This window comes from Eucalyptus grandis, chromosome 4, assembly GCF_016545825.1.
Source record: "Eucalyptus grandis isolate ANBG69807.140 chromosome 4, ASM1654582v1, whole genome shotgun sequence".
Lineage (NCBI taxonomy): Eukaryota > Viridiplantae > Streptophyta > Magnoliopsida > Myrtales > Myrtaceae > Eucalyptus > Eucalyptus grandis.
In genome coordinates this window covers 21,201,862-21,229,542 of record NC_052615.1, presented here as the reverse complement: position 1 = coordinate 21,229,542, position 27,681 = coordinate 21,201,862, and the positions used below count along the sequence as shown (strand labels likewise).

The window sequence follows — 27,681 nt, the reverse complement described above, 5'->3', positions numbered from 1 at the left end:
GACTTTCTTCTCTGTCAGACGCCCCCTCTTCAGATTGCCTCCAATTACTATATTTTAATATAACCTCACTAGAGTTCCTTTGACCACCGTTTGGAGTTCTCCTCTTATCCTGGAGACAATATATATATTGCGTAGAGCACCAAGAGGCTTTTGGTGTGACGCAAGACCAGTAGCGTCGTCGATCGTAGGATGGAGCAGCTACATTTTTCCGGTGCAAGGTCATGGGCAGCTTAGTCATCACAACGTGAGTCTCCTCTGATCGATACGAACAGCGAGGACGTCACAGGTCAGAGATTGCAGCGGCTCGTCAAGTGCCACGGCGGAACAGGGCAGTCGGGACAGCAGCGGCGTAACTCGAGCAGTTGGGGTGGAAGTGGAGCTACAGTGTCGTTAGTGGCAGTCGAGTGGTAGCTCAATAGGATGGCAGCTCGTTGACATTGTATCGCGGATGATGAAAGCACCACGGTAGAAGCGTCGGCATGGGTCTTGGCCAAGACTTGGCCAAGAAGACAAATGCTCCTTTCTCTCTCACGTGTCTCTCTCTCTCTCGTATTAAGAATTGCCCCCTTTTTGTCTATTGTGAGCCTTCTTTTATAGTGTCCGACTCTGCACTCCAAAATAGGATATATGAATATATCAAAGAAAGCCACCCACCGACTTCCCTCTTTCGTGAGGTTCTGTCCTTTTTTCTTTCCTTTGTATGCATTGCGGATCCGTGGGTCCTCATTGAAGAATATTTTTTTAAGACATTCCTTCCCATCCCCTAATCCTTTCTTGCCTTTTCTTGATTTCTTTGTCCGCACCTTTACATTTACAGGATCAGCTAAAAATTCTTTTCCATTGGATCATCCAACAACCCAAAGATTGATTGAATATTGCCAAAAGTTCTTGATCATAATAGAATTTTTCCCATATTCCGAATCTTGTAAAAATGATCTCGCAATATCTCATTCCCACACTTGCCCTTACTGACAATATATGAATAGATTGCATGAATATACGAAAAATCCACCAGCATATCATCAAAAATATCAAGTCGCCATTCCTTATAAGTTAATCTTCGGTCATAAGAAAATAATGGGCTTGGGCTAATTCATTCTATTCATGGGCTTAGTCCAATTCATAAAATTAAAGCTTAGAATCATCGGTTCAAACCCATCCATCACCGGTCCAATGCAAAATAACCGCTCCTAAAACCACATGCTATGTGATTAATATTTAGGTCTTACAAATTAATCTCTAAGTTTCAATGCAATAACAATTAATCAAGTCACCAAAACTTAGGTGTTAACACTAGTATATAGATATTATGCTCGAGAAGTTGTTATTGCACATTTCTCTAGCCTATTAAATGAACTTATATAAAATGAACTTAATCATAATAGCACCAAGATACATTCACATATGTCATGCCGATCGCAAGAATATCAACTGAGTACATATAATTATTGAAAAAGAGTCCAAATGGAAGTGTAGAAGTAACAAATCAAAAGGGAAAAATATTAGAATGTTTGCATTACAGAATCTTCTACAGATTAGTATGAAAATAACAAATGAAGTGAGAATCAAAGAGTTGATCATTTAGAGATACTTTCTGATTTGTCTTTTTATTCAATTTCCTTGTAAATAAAATTATTATCTTTTATCTTCTAATTTTCACCATAATTATATTGTGTTATCTTTGCATATTATATAACATATCAATGAAAAGAACGCTTCATCGACTCGATTTCTAAGTTTCTTCAGGAAGATCTATATTTTAATTGAAACCTAACGTACCAGCAATTTCAGAATTGCTGAACATTAACCGTGAAATCAGGAGTGCAAGTCAGTAAGCCTGATATATAGTGTTGAAAAAGGGCTTTCTTTTCTTCAGAACATACTGACTCCACAAATGGACAAGTACCTGATTGTGAAAAAGAGCTTCTTTTCTTGGGTGCAGCCACCAAGAACCATTATTGTTTCATGCATAGATTCATCCATTATTGTTTCTTGCATAGATTCATACATGTCCCAAAATTGACGTCAAGCCTCGTGCACATGAGCGGTTAGTGATTACTGATCAGGCATTACATGAATAAATTTCCTTGTGCTTTGAACATTTAAGTAAGTTGACTACTTGGCATTACCTGAATAAATGGAAGAGTTTATATACCATACACGATAATAGGGTCCACTTTTTCTTTTACAAGGAGTACCAACTCTTTTTTTTTTTTCCGTTTTACAAAATAATCTTTATGTTGTGTAGAAGCAGTTATTTAAAGTAAAATATAGTAAGATATCGTAATATAAAAACCGCTTATATAAAGACTACCCCGATGGTGCACGAACGAGTCCAGTTTTAATGAGTTTGTAGGTTTTCATTTTTCATGGATTCCTATCATGAAATTACGTGTATTGCTCGTGGCCCTAGTCATTTCACAAATATAGTACACTCATGTGATAATTTTTCAGAATAATCCCTCGTACCATCCTTGCTACTGGCCATGTGCAAATGCTAAAAGAGCAAGCCAACCCCTATCGGCTCATGCTTTACATACTTCTGGGATACGGACGAAGAGTCCATGCTCAAGTCCCAAGCACTACAATCATCTTGGGTGGGACAATTTTTTTTTTTTTACCCATGCGTTGAACTTTCATATTCTTTTTGGAGCAATTTTCATCTTTCATGTTTAATCCAAAACTAGCTCGTGTGCCCGATATAATAACGGTGGAATGCAGTACAGCTAGAACTCTTGTCTTTTACAAAATAGATCTATATGCTTATGCGAAAAGGTAATAAATTCGATTTCGTTAAATGGTTATCGTGATTGGATCAGCCGATAATAATTATTTTCATTTTCATAATTACAAATAAAAAAAAATCTTAATAGATATCGATGGTAATCTGCCGACACAAATATTGGCTCCGTTTGATTCAGCATTTCCAAAGAGCTTTGAGCCCTTAAAGCCCATTGGGAAAAATATTAAGTGTTTGGTTTAGTATTTTGAGGTGTCATTTGCCCAATGCCAGCATTTGGAATATTAAAAGTGACCTATTTTGGGCTTTCAACATTTTCGGAATGCTAAATAGGGGTTTAATGATTTTTTTTTTTCCAATATTGTCCTCACTGATAATTGCGTTTTCTTCTTTTACCCTAAAAAATTACTTTTCATCGTCTTCCTCCTTGGACTTGTAGCTCAGCCGGCGAAGCTTCGTTGGACAGATCTAATCACCGAGAAGGGTCCCCTGACCTCAGGCAACCCACGCACCAACATCGCCTAGGTGGCTCACGCAACCAACGCACCGGTGTCGCTTAGGTCACGTGGCCTTAGGCGGTGGCGGCTGGGTCGCGTGACTCGCTGCCTCCCCACCACTATTGCCACCAGCCACCTCCCCCATCACAACCACCAGCTCCGGCTGCCTCCCGACCATTTCACCCTCTGCTTCAACGTCTCCTCCTCCTTTTTCCTTTTATTTTTTCCTTTTTCTTTTTACCTCAAAGCTACTTTGCAAAATACACCAAAAAGAGAGTATCCAAACACTATTGCCTTCTTCAAATGCCCATTTCTCTAAAAATACTTAGGGAAATGTAAAGCCATTTCCCAAAAGTTAAACCAAACGGGCATGCTTAGAGCCGTCCATCACAGGAACTTTAGCGATGCTATAGTAATCAATCAAAAGACAAGTAAAACATAAGAACCTTCTCAAGATGACAACATATTTAGCATTTTCAATAATTAGCTGATATTAATTGTTTTCACTTGTTGGAAGTTGATGGCAACATATTGACACAAACGTAGTCTACTTGGAGCTATCCATCACAGTCATTGTAGCGATATTATGTCGAAGGATAACTGAAACAAAAGAACCTCCTTAAGATTAAAAAAAAAAAAAACATAAGTATCGTGAGTCATGAAGTTCGGACAACTTGTAATGTCACTTCATGTTCATGACAAATATGTAAAGAGCACCATTTGGGGAGAGAGGACTTGTGGCATCATATCATCCTTAACGATACAGCCGTGAATCCTTGAAAAATGTGTCGAAAGGGGTGTTTTTGATATTGATGTATTATGTTACCATCTAAAATAACAAGTTTTTATTACGAACAATAAGAGTATATGGATATTTAAATACTGCATTGGGTGTTAGGTAACAAGTAACTTTCTTATGAATCTTAACTTATATTTTAATAATGCGGTGAGATTATTGAAATAACTTAATTCTTCATATTTTTCTCGGTTTTCAATTCCTTTTCTTTCAAGGATTAATGAGAAGTAAAAGTTCTCCAAGCTAACTCATCTTATGGTTTCGGTCTGATTTCTAACTCATTGGTATCATCACACTTGCATCTCTTCATGGCATCTTTGTGCCACGCATGGACATCACGTTTATCTTGGTCATTCAAATAAACAAGTTTTGCATCATGCTTACAATTCTAGTTATAAGTTAGTATCTTGTGAGTTTTGTCTGCTTGACAAATCTCATTGATTGCCTTTTGAATCCGTTAGCCATTGTGCATGTTTTCTTTTAGTTGTAATTCATTATGATGTCAAGACTAGGCCAATTTTGATGACAACTCTCAGTATGCTTGGGTCTTTCCCAAGATAAATAATTTCAAGGTGCCAACACACTTTCATCACTTTTGTTGTTTTATTGAAAATTTACGTAATGTCCCAACAATAATTTTTTACGATCCGATGGCAATGATGAATACACTAGTGATTCGTTCCATGTCTTTCTTGTCCAAACACCCCATCTCAAAAAGGTTTTGCAAAATGCAAAATCAAACACTTAATTGAAATGTCTCGGATCTTATTAACTCATGTTCATATGCCTCTTTTATGTTAGGGTGATGCTCTTCTTACTTAATGTTTACAACTCTTGTCCTCCTTGATATTCACCTTTCCACTATTTATTTGGGTTCTTGTTTGATTACTCGTTCCTTTATGTTTTTGGGTGTGTTTATTATCCTTTTCATTTGTCTCGTGCCCTACCATGAGTTCGCACCCCATTTTGTTCCATGGTTATTTCTTTGGAACACATCAAATCACAAAGGCTATCATTGTTTTAATTGGTCAAGCGGTCATGTGTTTATTAGTCATTGTCACGACCTTTTTTTTTTTTTGGTGCCCAATCAGGGCGGGTGCCTGTGGAGGCTAATGGTTTGGCTAGGTTTATTATGCTTAGCCTGAACTCTCCCAAGCCCACCAATTCACGACTTAATGATTTGATTTTTTAATATATAGGTTAATTAAAATGAGTCGTCACTAATCAGTTTGGAGTTGGTCAATTAAAAACCCAAGCAAAATATTGGGAGAAATATTCGATCATGCATAACTAGAGAAATTAGAATCAAGGACTTTATTACACTAGTTAATCACTAATGCCCTTTTGATACCTAATTTTGTTTAAATCCTAAGGCTTTTTTTAGGGTTTTTTCCATGCATTTTGTGGAGGAAAACATTTTTTTGTACTTTTCTCATTTTTTTTGGGACATAATTTTTTTGTGTGGATTTTTTGGTCTTTTTTGGAAAATATAAATCATTTTTGGCTTGTTCAAACTTTTTTTTGACTTTTTCTGATTTTTTTTTTCGCTTTTTTGGGAAAATATGAGATACTTTGATTTTTTTTATTTTCTAGAAAATAAATTATTTTTTGATTATTTTTATTTTTATTTATTAAAATATTATTTTTATTAGGTTAATATCCTGAAAAACCCTAAACTAGTACACATGTGACAAATTTACCCCAAGCTATTTTTTTTACCACCAAAAACCCAAAACTAGTATAATTTTAATAAATTTACCCCAAACTAGCACACTTGTGACAAATTTACTCTATATTAGCTTTCGTTAAATTTTCTTGTCAAATTATTAAGTTAAATGACACGTGACAATTGACTGATATATCAATTTGAGATTTTATGTTCTATTTGTCACAATTTACAATTTTTGTAATTTTTGTGGTTTAATCAAATTTAGCATAGGGTATATTTGTCATAAATATACAAGTTTATGATTTTTAATCACTTTGGGTAAATTTGTCATAGGTATACCAGTTTGGGACTTTTCATAGTGAAAAAAATAATTTTGTGTAAATTTGTTACATGTGTATTAATGTGAGGTTTTTCAAGGTATTAACCATTTTTATTATTATAATATATTAATATATTTAAAAAATGACCCATGTTAGATCCTTGGGTGGGGTTCAACCCGATTTGTTAGCCCTTGGTCCGAATGGCCAACATTCGGCCCGGATGGGCCTGAAGCGTGGGCCCGACCCATAATTTTTCAATTAAAGTCCCACATGAAAAGACAAAAGGGTCATTTGTTTCCGAGCCCGCGTGAGATCAGCCCACATGCAACTGGGCCCAATTGACCCGGATTGACCAAGAAAACCTACCCGGTTACTACCCAAGCACCTGATCAGGACTCTGGCCACCAACCCAACTTACAACTGCGACCCGGTTCACGTAACCCTACCCAACAACGACGACCCGAGTTCAATCCGACTCTGCTTCCTATGAGGAACCCTACCTGGACACTAACCCGTGCCCGACCTGGTTCCAATGGCTGCGGTCGCCTCCCTGTGATGCAAAAGCTGCGATAGATGGTGTCACGTGTCCATGCCCAGCCGTCGGGCTTCGCCGACATGACGGCTGCTGACCTAGGGCCAACAACCCAACTCCTGTCCAATCGGCCACCGTCTTTGACCCCCTTGCCAGCCGCTAAATCTTCGATCTCGCTAGGTCCTTCCTTCTCTCTCTCTAGTTTGCTCACCTCACCACGACGAGGACTAAGGCAAGCAACGCCGTGGCATAGTTGAGGCGTGCCTCGGCATTGCTTCAGTTGCCCTGAGCCTAAGGCTTGACCTCCACCTCATGGCCGCCACCACCCATAGACCAATAATAAGACTAGCGACTTCTAAGGAACCTTGCAATAACAATCAAGGTTCAGCTTCAAAACAGGGCAAGGGCATTGTGAGGCTTACATGTTTGGCTCGAAGGTGTTGTTGGTAGCGACTAGGTGACAACGACGACGTTAGAGGGGTCGGTAGTAGGTGACGTTGGTGGCCGAGCGAGCGGCAACCAATTTGGTGATGCGATGGGTGACAGCGAACTCCCATATTTGATCCAGAGATCTAGCCCCTCTGCCGACCATCGTCCTAGGAACTTCAAATCTAGACCTAGATCTCGGCTCCACCCACAAGCTCCTTCAATCTTCCTCCTCTTTTTAGCCTACTCGCTTAGACCCAAACCTTTCTCTCCGACCTTGACCTTCCTCCGACCAAATCTGGATCCAAGGTTTGGCTTGCTCTCGAACCTCCTCCGATGTCTCTCAAAGGAAGTGATCAAAGTCGGTTACCTTGGATCCTTGCTTGGTCGTGGTTTGGCCTTCCCCCGGCGCCCTATTTATAGGTGGGGGAAGGCTGATCGACGGAGGTCTGACGCCGGTCCTTCACACACCGAACAACCTTTGTTGGCCGAATTGGCATCCCATCGTTGAGGCGGCTCTAGCTAGGCCCCCTTACATTGAAGGCCCCTCCCTTCTGCCTGCGACATCATACATCACCGTCCTCTCCTCCTTTCCAGCGTTGCGCCCGTCTAGTCTTCGGTGTGTGCTACTCATCCGATTGAGGAAGAAGACTAGTACGGAGGGTCGGGCTTTGGGTGAAAAAGGTCAGGCCTTGGGGGGCTTGCGCAAGGAAGAAGAATAGAGGGGGGGGCTGGGCAGCCCCAATAGGCTACCTCTTTTGTTTTGTTTTTTTTTTTTATTGTTATTTTTTCGTTGTTGTTGTTTTTTTATTATCTATTATTTATTATCCAAAAAAAGGAAAAATAAAAAATAAGGCCTAATTAAAAAAACTTAACTAAAATTTAGGCATTAATAGTCATTAGGCTCCATTTAATGTAGAGACTTTTACCTTTTGATAAAATCCTTTGGCTCCTAGTCCTGTAACCCATCATTACAAGTTGTCGTGACCAAAATTTCCGGTGCACCACCTAAAATCAGGCTAATAGATTACTAAGTCTAACTTAGCTCGAAAGCCCATACTAATTGGTGACTTAAATTCAAATATTTAGCATGCAAAAGGGAGTCGCTACTAATCGATTTACGATAGGTTGATTAGACATCTAAGTAAAATAATGAGAGCATTATTTTACTTCTATGAATAAGAGATTTTGGGTACGAGACTTGGTTATGTTAGATTTCTCTAATGCTCTTTCGGTACCTTTCTCTTTTATTTTTGAAAAATATTAGGCAAGTAGCTTGAATTTATTTTAATTCACTTCCCTAACATGTGAGGTGATTATATGAGTGTGCAAACCATCAATTTAACACTCAAGAAAGCAAATAAATAAAATGCAGGACTTACCTTTTAGTAACGAAAACATCTGCAATGTTAGATCATAATTCACATCGACGATCCTAGATATGATTTATAATTAACACATAATTTTGTTTTCACTCATTTAATGAAAATCATGCAATGCATGCTACTAATTTAACATGAAATGATAAGACATGGTAATATGACCTAAGCTATATGACATAAATAAGCATGCAGTATATCTTAAAGAAAATTATCTCAAACTATAATTAAGTAGAAAATAAAATTAAACATGCTACTCTAGTATGCAATGACGTGCAAAGAATGCCCTAACTCTTAAGTTTTTTTTTTTTTTTCCTTTTTCATGAAATTCGAAATTAAAGAAATGCAACAATTAAATATGCAATCTAAATTAACCAAATGACCTAATTCTAATGACAAGCAATTTCTAACTAAATGAATCTAACAACAATCACTAGATGGCGGGCATTTCATGAACCTAATTCTAGATGACATGGGCATGCTTTTTTTTTTTTTTTTTTTGTATTTTTATGAAAATTCGTAATTAAATCACTAAAAAATAAAAACCTAACTAAAGTGAAATGTTAGATGCATCTTTAAAAAATGGTTAATACCCTAAAAAAACCCAAAATTGGTACACATGTGACAAATTTATCTCAAACTATTTTTTTGACCATGAAAAACCCCAAATTGATACACTTGTGATAAATTTACCCCAACTGACCATAAAAAATCATAAATTTGTACATTTATGACAAATTTACCCTAAACTAATTTATTCGACCGCAAAAAACCCCAAACTGATAAATTTGTAACAAATATACCTCCACTAAATTAGATTAATACTGCAAAATAATCAAAAAAATTATAAACTGTGAAAATGATGCGTAAAATCTTAAATTGATATACTAGTTAACTGTCGCATGTAATTTAACTTAATAATTTGACAATAAAATTTAACGAAAACTAACATAAGGTAAATTTGTTACAAGTGTACCAGTTTGGGATAAATTTGTCAAATGTATACTAGTTTGGGGTTTTTGGTGGTCAAAAAAATAGTTTGAGCTAAATTTGTCACAAGTGTACCAGTTTGGGATTTTTTAGGGTATTAACCCTTAAAAAAATCTAACTAACCTATCATGCAATCAATTCTAATTTACATGGGATGCAAATGCATTTTTTTTTTTTTTTTGTATTTTCTGGATAAACAAAACAATTAAGAGGTAAACATTAAATCATCATGGTTATCAAAAATGTTATCCATCATTCGAATTGAAATCCAAACTTGATTATTTCGCTAATGAAATTGATAAATTGATATTAATCCTTAAAAATCAAGATATCAATTTTATTATCGCGTGATTAATTATTCCATCTAAAGCCTTATAAATGGAATAAAAATTTGTATGCGGTTGCAAATTGAAGCGGTTCATCGGGAATTTCAACCATGATTGAGAAATTTTTTAAATAAGAGACAAAATATCAAAAATCAAAACAAGATAAAATAAATATACCTAATGAATCTACCTAAATTTGAATTTTTTTTTCCAAAATCTGCTCAGTAGAATGGACCGACGATGGAGGCTTGACGTGGCTAGAGACAGTGGCTGTGATGGTGGGTCGCCGAGGTGCCCGTGGGTGGTGCTCGGCAAATTCTCCGGCTGCGGCCAAAAGCTGGAGATGTTCAACACTTCTCGTATTGGACCGGGCGCAGCAACAAGAGGACAAACAAATTTGGCCCCTAAAGAAACCTGCAAAAAGCTAAGTGGACTCATGCGAATTTTATTCTTGAGTTGTGTCATTAGATTGACGTGGGGGAGCAACTTTTGCGGGAGACAACACTTGTTGCTACTTGACGATGAGGCTCGTCGTCACTGGATCACACGGGGCTACAGCTTCTCGTGGGTCCATCGTTGAACGAGACTACAGAAGATCACGGCTCAATCGGGAGACGGAAGCGGCAATGGGGAGGAGCTCGGTACAGCTGGAACCTGGATCGCTGAAGGGAACAGTGAGCGCTTCGCCGAGGTAATTAGCAGGAGGACGTGCTGCAGGCGTAAGAAAAAAAAAAAAAAAAAAAACCAGCGTTCTTGGCTTGGACGAGCGTGCTTCTTTCTCTCCTTGTAAAATTGTCCGTCTCTTTCTCTCTAGTTGAAGTCGTCTCTCCGGTGTGTGCTGTGCTGTGGCCGTGTATTCCCAAATTGTGAAGGCCCCCACTTTTCTCTCTTTGTGAAAGCTTCCGCTATCTCTCTCTCGGCTTGTACCAATCCAGACAAGGAACACCGCTTCAAAGTCTTCTTCTTCTTCTTCTTCTTCTTCTTCTTCTTCTTCTTCTTCTTCTTCTTCTTCTTTTCTGCTTTGGTTGCCCTCTCTCTCTCTCTAGATTGTCTCTTGCAAATTGAAGGCACGCCAATCAAGAACGTTGATGAAGGCGCCCAGGCCAGCAATGTGAGATGCAACCCAATAACTTTAACAGCAGACTCCCCCTTTATTTTCTCCTCTCGCTTCCTTATGGCCGTGTATCTCGACCGTGTGCCCCCTCTACAAAGTGATAAAAGAGAACCCCCCCTCACGTTTTTCTCTCAATGGCCGTATGTATCAATGTTTGGCCCCCTTAATGTGGCCGTGATTCGATGTGTGGCCTCCTTTTTTCTGAGGTGTAGCAACCTATTTATAGGTGAGTGGACTAGAGTTTTAGATCAACTTCCACGAGGATTTTTTCGAACACAATATTCATTCACTAATTTTATTCAAGATTGCGATAGAATTTTTCTCTAAATCCAAATCTTGTAAAGGTAAATCGCAATATCTTCCTGTCACATATGCTCTATCAAAAAAAAAAAAAAAAAATCATATCCTGGAAAAATTTCAAAATTTCTATTTTTCACGAGATAATTTTCAATCATTAAAAAAACGAGCTTAGGCTAACTTACTCGCTTTGTGGGCTTAGTCCGGCCTGCCAAGTTAAAACTCAAATCACCAATTCGAATCCATCCATCATTGGTCCAAAAAAATAAATGCAAAACATGCAAACTAAAAATAAATGCACCTAAATCTATATGATATGCAATTAACATTTTTTTAGAGATAAAATTAATCCATAATTTTATATGCAATAAATAAATGACCAGATTGCCAAAATTTAGGTGTCAACACAAGTCAAACCCTTGTCTTTTTATTTCTTCCAAGAAGCCCATTCGTCCTTCTTCCTCCCTCTTGCCCTCTCTCCTGTCATCCGGCTTAACCATCTCGTTGTCTCTTTCATTTTCTTTAGCCCAACATCCTAGCCTACCTTTTTCCTCCTGTCAACCCATCCAGCCTACTTTTGTTTCATTTTCCCCTCAATTGCCCCTCTCCTTAAGCTGATTTCCTTTATTCCATCCTGTCTCCTCTCTAAACTGATTCCTCCCTCTACAGACACCAAAAAATCTTCTCTCCCTCTTTGTCCAACTTGTGCATTTCCATTTTAGCTCTCCACTCATCTTATGCAAATTGCGCCAAATTTAGAATTCTAAACCCAATAAATTTTTAACCTCTCTCTTTCCATGAAGAGACACCAACTTGTTATTCTAAGGCCATTCCTAATCAATGTTGACAAGCAATCATGGCGGATGAATTTATCACCTTGGTCACTAGCCTCACTTGGAATCTTGTACCACCATATCATTCTAAGAAATTAATTGATTGTAAATAGGTTTTTAAGGTCAAGGAAAAATCCGATGAAATTATCAAACACTTCAAATATTGCCTTGTTGCATAGGGATTTAAGCAGCAAGCTAGACTAGAGTATGGGGAGACATTTAGTTTGGTCATTAAACCCACTATAATTTAGTTTGTTCTCTCTATTGTGATTTCTTTAGGATGGGTCATATGCCAATTTTTTTTTTTTATTAAAAATCATTTCTACACAGCATCCTTTGTCAGGAAGTTTATTGCACTAACCTTTCCATTTCTCTCATCCTTTGTGCCTTAAAATAGGCTCCATGTGCATGATTTCATCACTTCAGTAGTTTTTTATTATCTTTGGCCTTCACTACAAGTAAGGTTGATCATTTGCTATTTGTATATGCTTCCTCTTAGGGTGATCTATACATTTTATTGTATGATGATGATATACTTGTTACTCTTAAGCTCCTGATTTATTATTGTCCTAAATAACTTGGCTCTCATAGGAATTTGTTATGAAGGATTTGAGACCACTACATTATTTCCTTGGTGAGGCTAATCACTGCTCTAATGGTACTTTTTTTTTTCTTTAACCTTAGGCCAAGTATGTCGATAGGTTTTTATGCAAATTCAACCTTGTTAAGGTTAAGCCTCATGTTTACACCCTTGGTTTTGAAGAATTTATTATCAGCTAACTTTGGTGAGCTTCCTGCTTTTTTTATGTTGTATCAACAAATGGTTGGTGCATTGTAGTATGTATTTATGACTAAGCCTGATATTAGTTTTACTGTGATCTTGGTTAGTCAATTCACAAATCAACACTAATTACCTCATCTTCTAGTTAGGGGTGTAAAAAATAACTAAACCAAACCCTTCAAAACATACATTATCTCATTCTAGAAATTGTGAATCCTCTATCAGTGCTACAAGTTTTCTCTGGGTATCTCCTTCCCTATTGTCATCTGCACCTCCATCGCCAAGAACACAACTCTTGACTTCATCCTTGTTAGCCTCTTGATCATATTTCCATCTCCCTCTTTGTCTCGCCGCCGTTGCTCCAACCCTCGCACAACATTGTTGCCCCACCGTGTCTCCACTCGCTCATCTCTATTTGGAGTAACCTTAATGCGTCTCTCTATCTACTCGCATCCACTAGGCTTAGCATGACTAGAGCCTTCCCTCATAGACAAGGATAACAGGCGAAGAGAACAAGCTGAGATTTGATGCTCACTCTAGTGGTGCTTGACCAAGCCCTAGAACTAGGGCTTGACTCACCTTCAAATTTGGGTTGATCCTATTTGATGGGTCGAATTAGTCCCAATCCGAGGTCAAGAGGGGAAGAGGAGACAGATATAGGCACAACCAAGTGGATCTAGGCATTCGTTTTGGGTCGTTGAGCTCAGATGGGCCGTGAGGTTGCGAGGTCACCGGCAATAAAGCTCATCATCTCAACTGGAGCATGAAAAGAGGACAACTCATTGTCTTTTGTGAAGAAAAAGCAAAGGAAGGAGGTCAATTTGAAAAGATTCAATTTTTCTTCTTTGGTTCCAAAGAATGGGCAAAGGATGGGAGGAGAGAGTAATGGAGCTACACAAAGTGGGCTTCATGCGGCGAACTTAAAAACCAAACCAACCATCAAGTCTTGGTTCGGGTCAAAATACATGCACTTCCATATAATTTGGTTCAATTCGGATATTGTGGAAACCCAACCGGAACTGCTAACACCCCTAATATAGGTATGCAGCTAGTGTATCCACCCATGGTTTGCTTCTTAGTGAGCGGCGTTCTCCCACTTCATTGACTGCTTATGTGAATGAGGACTAGGCTAAGTGCTCTAATACTCGATGATCCACCTTGGGTTTTTGTGTCTTTCTCAATGCCAATCTTGTTCCATGAAGTGCCAAGATGCTAGGTGCCAAGAAGCAACTTAGCGTGGCCCTTTATAATTTAAAGGATGAGTATTGCGTCATAGCTCACTATGTTGTCGAGACAATTTAGATTTACCATTTACTTCGTGAGCTAGGGGTCATCCTTTCTTTTTTCCTTTCACTATATGTCGTGACAACCCATGACTTACCTTGCTCTCAACCCTGTGTTTCATGATCACACCAAGCACATCAAGTTGAATATTTACGTTGCTCGAGAGCTAGTTGCTTATGGCAATCTACATGTTCGCTATGTGTCTATAGCAGATTAGCTAGAGAACATTTTCATCAAAGGACTACCTAGTATGTGACATGCACCGTTGAGATCCAGTGTTTCAATTCTTAGGCATACTTTGAATTGCGGGGGGTTTTAATATGCAATTGATATGTTTCATAGGGTCTTTCTGTAATGTTTTTTCCATATGTAGTTTTCTAAAAGTAATCCTTCATACAAATATATACCACGTAGCCCTAATTAAGGTCAAATCACTGTAGACATTTTTGTCATTATCTGATTCTAAAAATTAACACTTTTCAAGATATTTCGTCTAGCTCCGACACTTGTCCATATTGTTTTGTTAAAAAAAAAAAAATTGAGTAAAAAAAGAGAGAGAATAGGATGCACATGTAATACGTATCCTTGGACAACGTGTTTCACCAAAAACAATCAATCGAATAATAAATTCACATAAATAACTTGGCAAGATTTTGTTCCTAGGCGGATGCACACTTTGGCCAAGAAGAGAGAAGTCTATATCGATTACAGATAGGAGTTGCTATGTATAATATCAATTCTATGACAGTTCGATAGAGCCAAGTTTTGACGTTTCCTTTGGTAATATTTCTGAAAAAGGTCTTCATCATTCTCCCCCGACCACAAATATAATCTTTAAAAACAATGTGCCACATTGTCTATGGAATTCAAAGTCTTCAATGGCCGGGAACATGAGAAAGTCAAACCCTAATATCGTGCCAACTTTCGTGCACGTCATCATGCAGGAGAAAACTCAGCTAATTTCGTCCATGTCGATTATCACCGATTGGAAGCGAAGTGTGGAATTCGACCATCGACGTTTCACCGTGTGTCCTTTCGCATGCACTATAAATAAGGCACGCTTAATAGAGTTGGCAATGCAAGCTCAAGAGATCAAAATAACAAAATGAAGATGGCAAACTTCACTTTGCACCATCACTTGGCATTTCTCCTTCTCTTTGCAGCTCCTTTGGTTGCTTTTGATATCAGCACTCCTGAAAATTTCCTCCAATGCCTCTCTCTTCACTCCAGAAACGCATCTGCAATCTCTAAACTCGTTTATACTCCAATCAACTCTTCGTACTCTTCTGTCTTGGACATTACCATACAGAACCTGCGCTTCTTGACTCCTTCTGCTCCGAAACCCTTATTCATCGTGACACCCCTCAACATTTCTCATGTCCAAGCCACCATCATCTGCTCCCGACAGTACAAACTCCAAATGAGGACCCGAAGTGGCGGTCATGACTATGAAGGCCTTTCGTATTTGTCCGAAGTCCCGTTTGTCATTGTCGACATGGCAAATTTTCGATCAATCTCTGTGGATGCGGAGGACAAAACTGCGTGGGTCCAGTCGGGTGCGACAGTTGGTGAGCTTTACTATAGGATCGCTGAGAAGAGCAACACCCTAGGCTTCCCGGCTGGCGTTTGCCCCACGGTTGGTGTTGGCGGGCACTTCAGTGGTGGAGGCTACGGCACGCTGCTGCGGAAATATGGCCTTGCTGCCGATAATGTAATCGATGTGCAGTTGGTCGACGCTCAGGGTCGGCTCCTAGATAGAGAATCAATGGGGGAAGATCTCTTCTGGGCGATTCGAGGTGGAGGAGGCGGCAGCTTCGGTGTAGTAGTGTCCTGGAAAGTCAAGCTAGTCCCGGTGCCGTCAACCGTGACCGTGTTCACGATCCTGAGGACGTTGGAGCAAAATGCGACGAAGCTCGCACACCAGTGGCAACTTGTCGCGAACAAGTTCCCCAACGACCTATTCATGCGGCTGACCTTGCAGAGCAACAACTCCGGCCCCAACGGGACGAGGACGATGCAAGCCATTTTCAACACCCTTTACCTTGCTGGGGTCGACTCGCTCCTCGAGGTGACAAGAAGCCGCTTCCCGGAGCTCAACGTCACGAGACAGGACTGCACCGAGATGAGCTGGATTGAGTCCGTCCTCTACTTCGCAGGGTTTCCTAGCGGAACACCCTTGGAAGTCTTGCTCAACAGGAGCTCCAACACCAAAGCGTTCTTCAAGAACAAATCGGATTATGTGAAGGAGCCAATCCCTGAGAGTGGCTTAGAGGGCATGTGGGAGAGGTTCTTTGAGGAAGATCAAGGAGTGCCTATAATGGAATGGAACCCCTATGGCGGGAAAATGGCAGAAATTTCTGAATCTGCCATTCCCTTCCCTCACAGAGCTGGGGTTTTGTACATGATCCAGCACATAACGATCTGGACCACTGGAGGCAACGAGGTTGCGCCAAAGCATGTGAGTTGGATACGAAGCTTCTACAGTTATATGGCGCAGTATGTGTCGAAATCGCCTCGAGAGGCCTACATCAACTTCAGGGATCTCGACATAGGAATGAACAACGTGATAGGCGACACGAGTTATAAGCAAGCCAGCGTTTGGGGAAAGAAATACTTCAAGGAAAATTTCGACAGGTTGGTGCGTGTGAAGACCGCAGTCGATCCTGACAACTTTTTCCAGCATGAGCAAAGTATTCCTCCGTTTTCATCTTAGAAGAAAAGGAAGAACCGTCAATTTTCGATGTGTTCACCGCAATAACAAGATGATACTTTGTAATCAATGGAACATTTGATAATGTCGATGTTTGAGCTTTGTGAGGTCATTTGTTAAATAATCTTTAATTATTTGAAATTTTAGTTGTAAATTTTTATATATCGTATATTTAATTATAAAAAGAAGGATTAAGAGTTATTAAAAAGTAAAATGAGTAAAAAAAATTCACTTAATATAATATACGTAACCTGACATATAGGCCATTAACTTCTTGGTATTTGTTAATTAATGTGGTATCTAAGCAATGAGAAGAGTTATCTACATAGCGATTAATGGATTCCTCTATGAATTATTAGGTAAATCATTGCTCTTACCCATGCTTGGCATGGCTTTCTTTTTTATAATTTCATCAATGTGAAGTATATTTTGCTTTTCATAATAATAATGAACCGGGTCCTTCAGTTATAGTGTTTCTAAAAAAAAAAGCAGATTTATTTCCTAAAAACTTCCTTCAATTTGTTAATGACATAATGGGATGTACGAAAGGGGGAAAACCAACAACCAAAAAACAAAACTAAAAACTAAAGGATAAGCCTGGATACAGTTTATGATAACTTTCTTCAATTTTGTTGAAGACACAATGCAATGGAAGGAGTAAGAAATGGACATAAAAATTAAAAAGAAATTATTCTTTTATACAATATATTGTTTTCGTTAATCATGAACTTCATAGTTACTAATACTTCTTTAATTGTAGCTTTTTTCTGTTTTTGAAATAAGAGTACGATGACACATGGTTTTTATAGAAATCTTTTCTTGGGAGGAATTCTGACCTCCTAATTCCAAAGAAGGTAGGAGTGAAGTAAATAACTTTTTCCTGGTGCAAAATATGACGTGAATAAGCAAAAAGATCTACAACAAATTATTCTCATCTCATTGAGATCATAATTGAATATGGAAATTGATTATCTTATTGCTTCTTCGCCGAATACTAGAAAAATAGTATCGACCAATTATTCTTCATGTCTAATTTGGAGTAATCAATCTTAGAGAGAAGGAAAAGTACGCAATGTCAACTATAGAAGACCAATGATGTGCCTTTATTTGGACTATTACAAAACGACATTGAACCATCTTAAAGATTAGTTGATATTATTAACTTACTAAAAACATTTTTCATTGTGAGAATAATTAATATTTATAGTGGCCCTAAATGAAAAAGTTACTACATTCGAGTGAATGCTTGAATTTAAAAATGCAATCATTCAACTACATTTTTTTTTTTTTTTTTTGTGTAAGTATTTACTATATTCTTAGATAACACTTGCGTGTCACTTTTTTTCTAGTTGGAAAACGCAAGAAAGCCAATCTTTGCAAGAAAAATGAGGGTTTCTTGGCACGTAGAATATCACGTGTCATCACCAGAGGCAATGTTTAGGGAAGAGTACGGAAAAAAAAAAGAAAAAAGAAAGCCGAGTCCTTCCACGTTTCAATTGACCAAGTCAATTAAATAAAAATAATTGACCAAGTCACTATCTTCCAACAACTCTATTCCACGTCAGTCCTTTGCTATTATGCACTTCTGATTTAAAAAGGCCTTTCTGAAAATTGTCGGAACCATGCATGGATAACAAGATGTGCCTGAATTAGAAAACTTTTCCGTGCAATATCAACCTACAAGAATTAAATTATTCCCCAGACATGAACCGTGCGATGCCTGAGAATAAATGATAAAAAAAGTTCCCTTATCCCAAAACAAATAACTAGCGCGAAAAAAATTATGCATTCTTTTGATTTTTAATATAAATGCATACACTACAAAAGATTTGGGAAGTCAAATATAATGAATTATAATAATAAAGGCAACTCATTAATTTGAAGAGATAATAGCAAATATATATTTAGGTGAGTAGTAAATATTAGGCCCATCAATAGGTAGGTTTAGTCGAAAATGATCTGACATAAATTAACCAATTTAACCTATTTTTACATGTAATACAAATTTAGTGACCTATGCTCCAACTAGACTAGGACCCAATTCTTAGTAAATTTTTTCCTTAAAATATTACCTCCGAGTAGTGAGCGATTACATGGACCGGCTTGTTGAGTCAATAAGACAACTCGGGTGCTTGAATTAAGTCACGGGCTAAGCTTTTGTGTGGCATATGAGCAAAATGGGTGCGCGTCGCATTGACAAACAAGAACACGTGCGTGGGTGGATGGACCTTGTTCAAGTGACGTATGATGCCCTCGCATTCCTGATCAGTTCACTTATATTTTTGTCCTCCCACAAATCTGCTCAACCTAAATAAATTTCCCATCAGCTAAACATATTTCAAAATTCAAAATTCAAATAAAATCCTTTCACATTTAAATTCCCGGAATCGCAGAAAAGTACACCCGCGACATAATCTTTTGCTCTCCGATTTCAGACCCTGCCTAGTCCTCCCCAATCCAAGACAAGCTCGAAGAAGAGGTCTCTTTTGTGTCTTCGTCCCTAATAGAGTCCGAACAAGAACTTTCCCAAGAAGTTGGGAAATTTTCGACGGAACTTGTGGGGCATGGAGAACTCTAGAGCTGGAGGGTCGGTTTGGTTTGGGAAGCAGATGAGAGGTGATGCTAAAAGGGAGTTTCTTGTGGGAAATTGGGTTCGAAAGGACAAGAGAGCTCGACATCTCTCTCTCTCTCTCTCTCTCTCTCTCTCTCTCTGATACCGACATTGGCAAGTGCAGATGATCATGGAATCGAGAACCGTACTCGTGATGGAATTGAAGGGAGATGATTTGTTACTGTTTTAGTGAGGACGGAGACATGAGTAGATCGTGGGTGAATTCTAGCAGAAGCTGAAGAATCTGGGAGGGGAGTCTGGAGGTCTGATGCTATGGAATAAGGATTTTGGAGTTTAATTTAGTTGTGTGGAGGAAAGAACAAAAGGAAAATTACAATTGTTGCATGTGTTGCATGCAAAGTATTGTGACTTGAAACCCAAGAAATCAAATAAAATTTTCTTCCTCCTCTTTATAATCGGCGACGGCGAAAACCACCCCGAGAATGCCATGACTTCCATGACCTGGCTTGCAAGGAGGAACAGGTATGGAGCAGCGGTGGTGATGCCCTCCTTGTCGCCCACATAGATGCTCTCAAAATTGTAGGTGATGGAGAGGAAGAGGCCTGTGGCAGCAAAGAGGATGCAAAGGGGCAATACTCGGTTCCTAAGGATTAACACGGTGGGCACCCAAGAGGGGCCGAGGGAGAGGAAGCCAATGAAAGAGGTGACATAGAGGAAGACATAGACGAGGGAGAGGAAGGCCAGTCCTTTTTTTTTTTTTTTTGGTTAGAAAGGATTATAAACAAAGAGTTAGGCCAGTCTTTAATGGGTTTCAAATGGATGTCAAATGAAAATAAAAGGGGTCTCAAATGGATTTGTTCCTAACCCATTTTGACCCATTTATAGTTGGCCATTTATTTCTTGGACCCATTTAAACTTATTTGTAAAATGTTAGCTCACTCATTTATGATATGGCCCATCAAATATGAGTTAATGAATAAGTTTGCCACCTGTAATAAATATATACTTTTTGTTCGGTCATAGTAGTAAATATATACTTAGATGGTGATTAAGGGAAGAAATTTATGTGAAGAATGCAACAAATTCTATGTTTGCAATATGAAGGAGGCTTTTCTAGTCATCTAGAGTCCAATCATGAGAGGTCATTTTTTTTTTTTTTTAAGGATTAGTACTAGAAAAATCCCAAGTTGTACACTTGTGATAATTTTACCAAAAACTAATTTTTTAGCCACAAAGAATCCCAAATAGGTATACTTATGACAAATTTATTCTCCATTAGTTTTCATTAAATTTTACCATCAAATTATTGAGTTGAATAATATGATATCCCAATTTAGAGTTTTATCCGCATCTATCACAAGTGTACCAGTTTGTAATTTTTTATGATATTCTAATTAACGGAAACTAAGGGAAAGTAAATTTGTTACAAATGTACTAAATTGGGACTTTTGGTGATCAATAAATTATATGGGGCAACCTAATCGTGGGCAGCTACATTGGTTGAAAGTCTCTCATTTATCGTTGAAGTTGAGAGTTCGAAACCCACGTTTGCTAATACGTTGTAAGTGGGGGGTCATGGTGTTGAGGTCTTGTGCTAGTCTCCCGAGGTATAGTCGCTGCTAAAGTTCAAAGGAGCCGTCGAGTGTACTGGAGGACCTTATGACCCCGAATAGCTTAAGCTAAAGGGGGCTCAAGTGGATCATTGGTTACCAAAAAAATAATAATAAATAAATTATATGGGGTAAATTTGTCACGGTTTTATCAATTTGGGGTGTTTTATAGTTAAAAAAATCAATTTCAGGTAAATTTATTACAAATGTACCCATTTAAAGTTTTTCGTGATATTGACCATTTTATAAAATACTTCTTATCATCCAATCATGATAATCAGATCGAGTTGGAAACAGACATTACCTTTTGCTTCTCGAAGGTGTGTTCTTGATCCTATTTTATCAACTCATATCTTGGAGGGCAAAAATATTCCAAGGTAGTTTTGCTCCATATTGCACTGCCAATTTTGCAGTCATGATTTTCCGGTGTTGCTCATCAAATTTGTGACCTGGTCCGAGTCCGAGATCTACGGGATTCTACCATGCAGAATTCTTGACATTCAATAGACAAATATATAATAAAAAAAAAGCATTTTCAAGAGTTTTGCATGGAAAGGCCTAATGGACTTTTAAAGGAGAACAATCATTAAAAATAATAGATAGGCCGAATGCAATCTTCACTTTTATTTTGGAAAAAAAATGGGCCTCATGTCTTATTGGATGAGGCTTATGGAAAATTCCCCTTGAATAAATGGACCAAATGTTGTAGCCGATTACAATATTAAAATAATGGGCCTCACCTAATATGGAGGTCCAATGCAATATATATATATATATATATATTTGGGAAACAGTTGTAATACTTGATTTTGCCAATGGAAATACATGGGTAATATAATGATTTTAAGGCATGGGTCCATAAATAGATGGAAAGGAATTAAAGTGTTGCAATAAGCAGCACGAATGAATAGGTTAATCGCAGCACAAGAGCATAAACATGCTCAAGACTTGTGATGTTTGACTCTTTATTGGGTGGGGTATACTACGAGCTTAAGGCTTCCATTCCACACGTTAAAGGCTTCCCATGAAATGAGCAGAATTGAGTCAGCTTACTACCCCTTACCACTCATAGACGACCTCAGCTTCCTCAAACACCTTCTCAGTTGGCTTCCTATAATGCAATCTGGGATTTTAGATTGCTGTCAATACTTAAATCCACACCTATGTTTCTCTATCACATTTCATATAAATTAGGGATCTAATTTGTCAATAATGACATAAGTTGACCCCTAATCCAAGAAATTGACACTATTATTTAGCATTCACATTTCTTGCTATGTTTCATTGCAATTAGGGACATTGGCAATTCAAGTTCATTATAAAAAGAAGAAGATAGATTTTTTTTTTTCAATCAAAGGAGATATATATCTTGAAAAATACAAGAAATGAGGCTCTCGAATCATGGTGCATGAATTCATTAGATTTGTTGATGCCAATGGAATCAGGTCACATTTTAAAATGGGAATAAGGTCAATTTAGTTGTGAAACTTGGGGAAGTTAAAGTCCATTTAATGGGTCCGGGTCTGGTCCACTTGAGGGGGCCTTAATCTCGGCCTATCATACGGCTCTGGTGGCTGGCCACATGCCATCAAACAGAGCATGTTTTGGTCGACCATCCATAGAGATTTAGGATTGAAAAAATTGAACAATTGAAATTTAGAAGGATACGAGAAAACTCGTAAAGCCTCTTCCCTGTGCCCTCGCCACTGCCGTGGGAAAAAAAACGCCGGGCTGATAATATCGGAACTGAGAGAGACAGACAAGGTGTGAAGGCCTCTTGCCGATGAGTGATAGCGACAAAGGTGAAATCTAGAGCTTAACAGCGAATACCAAATTGAAGACGTGTATTTGGCCTTTCATCAAACGTATGACTACCGCGTTGAGGGTGTAAAAACAGAGCAACCGTAGGATAGAGGCACGACCTCTATGATTGAAGAAGAGATTTAGACTTTATATTAGAAGAAATGACGACGAACATGTATCAACAAAGAAAATCCAGCCACCAAGTGTCAACATGATGATGAGATCGTTGCAACGCCATGTGCCAGGTCACAATTGAGGATCGCAGGGTGATATGAGATTTCTGCTACTGCCATCACCTCAAACCTCTTGCAAGCTTCTTAGCCTCTTACTACCACCATGTCGCCTTTGCGAACCTTGTTGAATTGGCCAATCTCCTTCAGGAATAGTACTTAACAATAGATTCTAATGGTCAATATATTCATATAGTTTCCATTCATCTAACAACTTAAGATTTTGGGTTGGATTTTTTATCATGGTGTTAAAATTAATGCTATCCCTTTTGTGAATGTGTGTCCACCTCTATTTACTAACCACGTGCTATGGTCAAAATTCGGTGGGCCGATGGGTGTAAATGCTCTAAATATTCATATAATATCATTCCACCTAATAACTTAAACTTTTGGATTGAACTTTTTAATATCGTCTATGCATGTAGAAAATCATTTATTTTCTGATAGTGGCACCCTGACTTTTATCACCACATTCACACATACAACGACAGTTTTATGGCCTCCACCTATCAGAACTAATGCAGCTGGAAAAAGAAATCACCACTCCCAGATGCAAAGCCGTACAGTTATCGGATGCGACGCAGCTGCAGTTTTTTACACTCCATAAGGATTTTTTTCATTCAATTGCTGAAGTTTCTGCTCATAAGGTCTTCCAAATCCCTTATAAACCCACAGAAAGTTACGGTTACAGCAATGGTTCTCTGCCTCCTCGAAAATACGGCTGTTGCAACTCTTCAGCGTGTCAATCATTGCGAAGCAAGAGAGATGTGATGGGTGACCACATTAACCTACTTCAAATGAGCTTCACACTACCAAAGCTGACCCAGAAGTCTCACACTAACACGAGAGAGATGTGATAGGTGACCTTGGCACGTCAACATAGTCATTCCTGATCTAAAATGTTAAACCAGATTAACCTACTTCATATAAGCTTCGCGCCACGAAAGCTGACTGACAAGGTCTCAGGCTATGGCAAGAGAGATGCGATTGGTGAGAGTGGCATTTCAACAGAGCCCATTGCCAAAGAGACTGTGCAGATGGTTCGGAGGAATCTCCCCCCATCCCTGACAACCGCCATTTTCATGATTTAGAATGGATTCACTAGACTGGATGTCACTTAGTGAACTAGTACTGCAACTAGGCAAGCACTCAAACAAGCACTGCTGGAAGCTAAATACTCCAGAAAGTTTTAAACCTAACACAAGCCGTCCCCACCCACTCCATAAACAAAGCCATCAGATGCAAAAATTTCTAATGGGTATCATGTCAGAAGTTACCTTGTAGTATCCAATGTTCACATAATAAACAGTGGAATACAGAGAACAGACCTCTTGATGTAATGGGATGAAACTTAATGTCAAACACTACTTGGGATTGTGCTCATTAGCTGAAGAAATGGGTTGACGATTTTAGCTTTGATCACATGGCCAATACGAGAGAGATGGTTGAAAGGGTTACGGGTGAATGAAAGAATGAATGGAATTCCTATTATTTTTACTATTTTTTGATAGGTAAAGGCAAATCAACTAGAGGACAGCATGGGGGTGCAAACGCATACACAAGAAGAGCTCAAAACTAGAAAAGAAATGAGCGACAAGGCAAAACATGTACTAGGTCAATCAAAGCTGAGATACATATGCATGTTATCACTGTACCAAAAGATTATAACTATAACCTTTAAGCCAATTTTGAAAAATATTAAAAAGGGAAGGCTCTGCTTCTTCAAAGGTTCTCTTACTCCTCTCTTTCTGTATCAACCAAAAAAGGGAGAGAGTAATTGAAGAAATCCTTCTTTTCTTGTTTGTGGCAAATGAATGCCCCAATGGCATTGACTAAGTCTGTAATCAAAGGCACCAGGGGAGTGCAAAACCCATATACAAAAGGAGCTTAGTTACAAGACAGCATCTACAACTCAATTAAAGCATTTATGTCCACATGTAAGTTTCCACTATACCAAAAGAGCAAAATTTCCAACCCTTTCCAAAATTACCAAAAATAAGCATCTCCTCTCATTCAAGAGTTCTCTTGTTCCGCTCTTTCTACATCTACTGAAAAGCAGCAAGAGGGATCAAAGAATTCCTTTTCTAAACACGAGGCAAAACAGACCTTATCAATCCTATAATTCTTGTTCAGTAGAAACTCCTATAACATGAGATAGTCCAATGCCATAAGAGGTCTGGGCTACTAACCAGCACAATCCCTCTTTTCCGCAAGTTGTCTAAGGTGAGAATATGGCACCAAGTTGCCTCCCACACAACATACAAGACTCCAGTCAGTACTCTCATTTTCCAAAGCTTTCCAAGGAAAAGCCTCTTTGCCACTAACAATCTTCTTTCTGAAATAAGGAGGAAATTTTTTCTATAAAATCCACGAAACTACAGTAGTTTACATTTCTTTTTCATATTTCTAATTCTTGAAAGCAGATTAATTGGCAGACTTTCAAAGTAGCCAGGAAGAGACACAACAGGATGATGAAAACTCTCAGCTTCCCAAGTGTCTTTCTTGGCAGTAGAGAGGCAATAAATGAAACCTGCCAGAATTGGAAAAACAGGTTGAAAAATTAAGAAAGATACGAAAATTAACTCAAGAAAATTCGATGTTCCTCAGGTTACAGAGAAAGCAATACAGTAGACAACTGTCAGATCTTATGTTTTGGCAAAGGGATCTTACTATACCGCGACTTTCATACTCCCATCTGTGAAATCTTTGTTTACCATAAAAGCAATTGGCTCACCCGCATACAACCAATATTAGAAGATTTTCATTTGATAAGAGATGGTCAGTTGTTGAACCTGGAAAGACCTAAGTTTCAGCATGTTAAAGTGTGAACTTCATATTGACATCAAAATAGGATATACCTAAAACAAGTAACAAACCTTGTTCGGAGAAGGCAATCCTTTCTTGGAAACTTTTCCTGGGGCGCCACTAGGAACACTTGCACAATTTCTAAAGCCAGCTTCCTCCAACGAGAGCTTATCAATTTCACCTTCAACCTATAACCGACATTATAATGTGTGTGTGTGTGTGTGTGTGTGAGAGAGAGAGAGAGAGAGGGTAACAAAAAGTTACAATGACAATTTCATCAGCTTCTGATATGTCATCTAGTCCATATAAAGTCTTCTTAGTACCCTTCTCCTGAAAGTTCATAGCATAAACAAAACTCTTGTAAGAAACTTCCAGAAATCTCTTCAATTGAGATAATGAAGCATGACCAGAAGAAAACTGATATGTGGTATCGACAGAAAGGTCATTATTGAAACATGAAGAACATTTCTCAATGCAGATGAAAAGATCTGTCCAGTCTCTAGTAAAGGCCACATAGAGTTCTGAACATATTAAATACCATGTGATTCGGACTAGAAATCAGATTTCTGATGCTAGTATGCATCCTAATTTCCGGCTTGTCCAGACCTTTACATCTAGAAACACAATTGAGCCACTAAGTAAACTAAATATTGAACCAGTGCTTCTATATTCAAATAAAACAAGGCTTTCAGCACCAATACATGGAATATATACACATTAGACATGCATAAGCTTCAGCATTTCACTAAAAATGTTTGATAGTTTCTATTAAACCATTAAACCGTAAATAATTTCAATGAGAAGCAGTACTAGATAAACTGAAGAGATGGTATGAGTGCGTACTGAGTTAAATTGTTGACTATGGGCCCAAAATCCATAGCACATCCATGTCATGTCACCTTGACAAATACACAAAAAGCCCCAGGTTTCAACGTACACTGGATAATTAACAGAGCACGCCTCTTGGAGGTACCCAAATAAATGATTTTCTAGGTTCTTAAACAAATGCAGGCAAAGATAATCTATGTCAGCTCCAGCTAACCAGATTTGGAGCTGTAATAACTTGATTAGAAAATTTACATAAGTTAAATGACTTTATTGGAAAACCTATGGAACCAAGGACTGGATTTTGCTCACAGCCTGTAAAGATTTACTTTATCTACATAAAATATGTGGTAACAAATCTCACAAATGCTGTTGATATCAATGATTTTCCATTTCACTCTTCAATTATTTACTTCTCGGTTTTCAGAAGACCTAAACTAGCATCCATAAGCAATCCTACTTCTTCAGTTCAACATACCAAGATATATTTAAGATGCATGCTGGAATTTTATTACTCTTAACCAAAATATTTCTACAAAACCAAGGCAAGAGAACTACCTGCCAAAATTTCTTGTCCAAGGTCCAATACTTGCAACCAACAAGTTGTCCTTCCCTTTTGTAAGGAAAAGAAATTGCACTCTGAAAAGAAGAAAGTTTCAAAGGCCTTAGTCTGATCTGATACTCATTTAAGATAAGAAATAAACATTATAACTGTCATCTTCTAGTTTCTTAAAGAATATATTACCAGTACAGGCTACAAAAAGTGTGAACAGGACCGCAGGAGATTACCATAACAAAAAGGCGCTACCAGTATATCCAAGCTAAGACAGCACTGATACAACATCTCAATCTTAAGTCCATTGTTCCAGCATCATAAGTGGGTGGTAAACTCCACAAGTTGCATGTTCTATCAGGTACAGCATCCATTCTATCCTAATTAATCAAGTAGATATGTACATAATGGATGGTAGATGATCCTAATTAATCAAGTAGATAAGTAAATAATGGATGGTAATAGCCATCCTTTTCTCCTTTGACAAAGAGAAAATTCCAGATCCATTCAGACTAACCCGAATTACATTGCAAGATCATAGCAGAAGCAATTAAAATAGAGAACCTCTTTGCCTGATAGTTGTTTGACT

At 38.3% G+C, this 27,681-nt stretch overlaps 1 protein-coding gene and 1 long non-coding RNA gene across 2 annotated transcripts; one reads left to right on the top strand and one right to left on the bottom strand.

Moving 5' to 3' along the window:
• The first annotated feature begins 15,050 nt into the window (after positions 1–15,050).
• On the top strand, positions 15,051–16,806 carry LOC104441217 (berberine bridge enzyme-like 26). Its single transcript, XM_010054248.3, has one exon. It carries the CDS (start codon positions 15,090–15,092, stop codon positions 16,695–16,697), a length of 1,608 nt encoding a protein of 535 aa, XP_010052550.2. The 5' UTR covers positions 15,051–15,089; the 3' UTR covers positions 16,698–16,806.
• An 8,622-nt stretch (positions 16,807–25,428) lies between these two features.
• On the bottom strand, positions 25,429–27,175 carry LOC104441216. Its single transcript, XR_005550332.1, has 4 exons — positions 27,098–27,175; positions 26,558–26,613; positions 25,979–26,044; positions 25,429–25,902 (listed from the first exon to the last, which is right to left on the bottom strand). It is a non-coding gene; the product is annotated as an uncharacterized LOC104441216 (long non-coding RNA).
• Positions 27,176–27,681: the final 506 nt, after the last annotated feature.